The sequence below is a fragment of the Carassius carassius genome, chromosome 8 (genome assembly GCF_963082965.1).
Source record: "Carassius carassius chromosome 8, fCarCar2.1, whole genome shotgun sequence".
Lineage (NCBI taxonomy): Eukaryota > Metazoa > Chordata > Actinopteri > Cypriniformes > Cyprinidae > Carassius > Carassius carassius.
This window is the reverse complement of record NC_081762.1, coordinates 561454-566453: the sequence shown is the minus strand read 5'-3', so window position 1 is coordinate 566453 and position 5000 is coordinate 561454. Positions and strand designations below refer to the sequence as shown.

Sequence of the window (5000 nt, the reverse complement as noted above, 5' to 3'; positions counted from 1 at the left end):
CATCGGCATAAAGATGATAATATACATTATGTTTCTTACAAATCTCAGCCAATGGAAGCATGTAAATAGAAAACAAGACAGGACCCAATATCGATCCTTGTGGAACCCCACACTTCAAAAGAGCAGAATGAGATGAAAAATGTCTCAATTCCACAGAATAAGTTCTCCCGGATAGATATGAGTTGAACCAATAAAGCTTTTCCTTGAATCCCTGCCCACTCTTTTAGACGCTCCAACAGTATTGCATGCACTATAGTATCAAATGCAGCAGTCAAATCAATTAAAACTAAAACTGCACACTTTCCTGAATCAACAGCCAAAAACAAGTCATTTGATACTTTGAGAAGGGCTGACTCTGTACTGCGTTGAGCCCTAAATCCCGATTGAAACATATCAAAAATAGCATTTCCATTTAAATAAGTAGAAACCTGTTGAAAGACAGTCTTCTCTAAAATTTTTGACAGGAAAGACAATTTTGAGATTGGCCGATAGTTCTTTAAATCAGATGAGTCCAGATTGGCCTTTTTTAGAAGGGGTTGCACCACTGCATGCTTGAAGCAAGATGGCACTACACCACTCAGTAAACTGGAGTTCACTATGGACAGAAGATCTAAACCAACCACGTCTAGTACCTGAACAAGGAGGCGCGGGGGAACAATATCTAAAGAACACAGAGTGGGCTTCATTTGGCAGACTAAGTCCACCAAATCAGGAAGTGAAATTGGTTTAAAATCACTTAATTAATGTGCTAATGAGGGTGGAATGACATAATCAAGGATGAGGACTGAAGGTGTAATACTAGCTGTAAGAGCATCAATTTTGTTAATGAAATACTCTAAAAAGTTATCACATGTTATCTGGGTAATATCAAGGCTTGTTGTTTTGTCCGGATTTAAAACTGAGTCTATTGTCTTGAATAACACTTTAGGATTATTTGGAATCTTTTTAATAAGATCAGAGAAGTATTTTATCTTTGCAGTTTTAGCAGCCTTCTGATATTTAATCATAGCATCCTTCAGTATATCATAAGACACCTGCAACTTATCTTTCTTCCATTGCCTCTCTGCTTTCCTCCACACTTGGTCGGAGGCAACGAGTTTCATTATTGAGCCATGGCTTTGGTTTGGATTTTACACCTATGATTTTAAAAGGAGCACACGTGTCCATAATTTCATTACAGAATAAAAAGAACAAATAAAAAGACACAATAACATAAAAAAGAGAGACAAGTCTTCCTCATGTGTGTTACAGAAAATGCAATTATTGTCAATGACCATGAATTTAGAAAGAAATAAAAAATATTTTGCGAAGTAAGTAGTTTTCAACTTTGATCAAAATACAGCATTTGTAAGCATTAGACCAAGCGGCTTTCCAGTGAAATAATTTAGGAGATTTTATGTTTTGATTGAAAAATATGTCTAATATTTTAATTGTAATAACTCTATAAACTCTTGAAGTATCCTTCCAGAAGTGAACGTTCACCTGTGTATTATTATTATTATTATGTTTGTAAACATTACAGAGATGACATTAATGCATCAATGTCATCAGAACACATGGGAAAGAAAAATGAGAAAAAATTAATGATTGGTTAGAAATATAACAATGGAAAAACTAAAAAAGCTAGAAAGAGAAAAAAAAGAAGAAGACAAAAATGAAACCATGAGAGTAAGATATTTATTTCTACATCAGTTTGACTGTACAAATGACAAATAATTACAAATTAAAGTCGTTCTCCTTGCTTTCTTATTTAATGAGGATGAAATAGCATTATGATACATTTTAAACACTTAAAATAATAATAATAATAATTGGTTTATTATTAGGGAACTTAAATATATGGATGGAAATTTGCCAAGAAAATAAATTAAATTCATAAAAAAGCAAGCTTTTTTTTTTTTTTTTTTACTTTTTTTTCTTTTTGTAGGATCACATTCAAAGTATCTGAAAATAGTGTCTTTACAAAAATTTATTATTTTTATTTTTAATATAATTGTCCCAATATTTTTTTCCATAGCTGTTCAGTATAAAAACTTGACCGAAATAAATGAAAGACAGTGTCTGCGTGAACATGGCAAACGGAGCATCTTCTATCAATATTAGTTTTATATATAGTCATCAAATAGGTATTAATATTAATTTGCGCCAGGCGTGACGTCAGAGATGAAACCCCAATGCGGTTGAGCTGGAAGCGCGTGCGCGCACTCACTCACTCACTCACTCACGGCGGCGTGCGGCGCGCGCCTGACTGACGGAGCTCATCATGGCTGAAGGCGGAGACGCGGAGGATGAGATCCAGTTCCTGCGCACGGTGAGGCTGCGGGCTTTCTCTGATCCCTGTGTTTATGAAACAATCATCCGCGCGAGACGCGTCGCATCGCGTGCGAGGAGCGCGACGCGCCGCGTCTTCTTTATAATGCGGCGCGTGCAGGCACAGATGCGCTCGATTCTTACCTTGGTGATCCGGTCTGGTGTTTAATAGATGTGGGCAGATGATTAACGCGAATGCCAGATCTTTCTCCCTGATCTCGTTGAATTTAACACATCAGGCTAATCTAAACTCGAATGAATGAATTATCAGAGGTGCTTAATGTCATTAGTTAAAGATAAGTTTCATTTCATTCAAGAAAAGCTGGTGTGTAGTGTTAGACATTCAGGTTAGTGTGTGTTTATTTTGTATGCACATGTGTGTGTTTGTATATCTATCTATATATACATATATACATGACATGTATTATATCCTACTGTAACGAATTACATTATCCTGATTATGTAACGCGTTACATGCATTCCGTTACTCCCCAACCCGATTATATATATATAATCTCAGACATCTAAACAGTATAAAACAGACTTTATTAGTAATATTTGTGTATTTTATATAAATAGATGCACATGAAGTGATTGTAAAACAGATGCAGTGTTCCTTTTTTCTGTCACACTTTAGGATGTTATGTAGTGAGACATGGCGTATTAATCAGATTCAGTTTAAGCACTGTATTCCGTTTGTGGCCATATTCTGAATATGATGAGGTCGTGGGTTCAGTTCCCGGGGAAAGCATTGCATATAAGCATGAAACTAAATGTAAACCTAGAAAGCAGTGCAAGTCTTGTTAGATAAACGTGTTTGTCCAATGCAATTTTAAAACAATTGAGTGCAAAAAGATGCAGACTAGAGCTTGGTTGTGAACAGGTGTTGATTTCTGTGTTCACACACAGAGCCGAGGAACACAGAATTCCCTTCACTTTGTCTGTTTGTGCTTGAAATGACTTGTGAAATAATGTCCAAATGCATGTGTCTGCGAGTGTCCTTGTGCACACAGACGCTTGGGTGAAGGATAACGGATGTGTCACAGTGTATTGATTCACAGCAGTTTAATGTTCCTGTTGCTTTCTGTGTCATGAATGTTAATCAAACAACAAAACGGAGAGGATTTATTAGATGTCATTTATACAGTGAAGACTATGCAGGGTTATTTTACATTTGATTATTCAATCTCTGTTCCTGAATACTGTTACTAACCTAAAAAAAAATATAAAGCACTGTTCATTTATCTATGCTTGTAATTTGTTCTTTTCTGTGCTGATTTAATCACCTACAAAATCAACCCAATCATTGATTTTTTTTTCAAATAGAGCTATATCTTGTGATTTTTGTATACTGAAATATATTTAGCAGAATGTGTGTTTTTTTTCCAATATTGTGCAGCCTAATGTACGCAAGACTGAGTGTGTTGAGTGTGCGTACGTCTGTCTATGTGTGTGTGTGTGTGTGTGTGGGTGTGTGTATGCACATTTATGAGACTGTGTGTGTGTGTGTGTGCATGTATACGTGAGTGTGGCTGCTGCAGTAAAGTTTGTGCACGTGTGTGTGTGTGTGTGCACGGTTGTGAGATTGTGTGTGTGTGCGTGTGTGTATGCACATTTATGAGAGAGTGTTTGTGTGTGTGTGTGTGTGTGTGTGTGTGCGCACACGTGCGTCTGTGTGCACTTGCACGAGACTGTAAGTGTGTTTGTGTGCGTCTGTGTGTGTCAGGTTGCAGAAGTAAAGTGTGTTGTGTATGTACATGAGACTGTGTGTGTGTGTGTGTGCGTGCATCTACACATGAGTGTGTGTGTGCACGTTTTTGAGACTGTGTGTGTGTGTGTGCACATTTATGCAACTGAGTGTGCACGTGCATGAGACTAAGTGTGTGCACTCAGGTGTGTGTGTGTGTGTGTATCTGTGAGTGCATTTGTGTGAGTGTGAAAGTCCTTGTGTGAGACTGTCTGTCTGTGTGCAGTGTAGCATCAGGCTGCAGCAGTAAAATGTGTGTGCGCTCTGTTCGTGTGTGCTTCTGTGAGTGTGAGAGTGTGCGCATGCATGAAACTGTAAGAGTGTATGTGCATGCGAGTGTGTTCATCGGAGAGTGTGCATGTGTGAGACTGTGTGTGTGTGTGTGTTTGTCTGTCTGTGCTGTGCAGTGCAGCATCTGGCTGCAGCAGTGGAGTGTGTGTGTGTGTGTGTGTGTGTGTGTGTGTGTTGTCTCACTGCAGAAATAACTCTGTTCTCTGTCTGTCTCTCCATACAAACACAGAGTGTGGACTGGTTTCATACACTGATGGTGTTTGTCTGTGGTTATATTTTGCTTTTTCATTCTTAATATCTGATAAAAACAGAAACTGCGTGCGTTTCTTCTTCTGCTAATAAACAGCACAGATGTGCTCAGTGAGTGTCTAATGGGAACTTATTGACACACTCGGGAAACTGAAGATTATTTATTAGACAGTTTTACTTTGACCGGACAATTTTATTTACTATTCACGATTTTAGAGTTTGTTGTAAAAATGTGATGACTTACCATGGAAATGATGTCATATAATAATTTTCATTACATTATATTTATGCATTTTTTATTGTAAGTGAGGTTGTTGATGAGATTGACGCTCATAGAATGTAAATCTGCTGCTGTCTTTGATTTCACATCACCTTCACTAAGAAGACAGCCTGTTATAGGTGA

At 37.6% G+C, this 5000-nt stretch overlaps 1 protein-coding gene across 8 annotated transcripts in view; it reads left to right on the top strand.

Annotated features, from left to right (window-relative positions):
- The first annotated feature begins 2220 nt into the window (after positions 1–2220).
- Positions 2221–5000, top strand: part of LOC132144914 (ryanodine receptor 3) — a 155661-nt gene continuing 152881 nt past the window's right edge. For all 8 annotated transcript variants that reach the window (XM_059555500.1, XM_059555495.1, XM_059555498.1 and 5 more), the window contains exon 1: positions 2221–2311. In XM_059555500.1, coding sequence (XP_059411483.1) covers positions 2264–2311 — 48 coding nt within the window. In that variant the 5' untranslated portion in view covers positions 2221–2263. The remainder of the gene's footprint in view (positions 2312–5000) is intronic.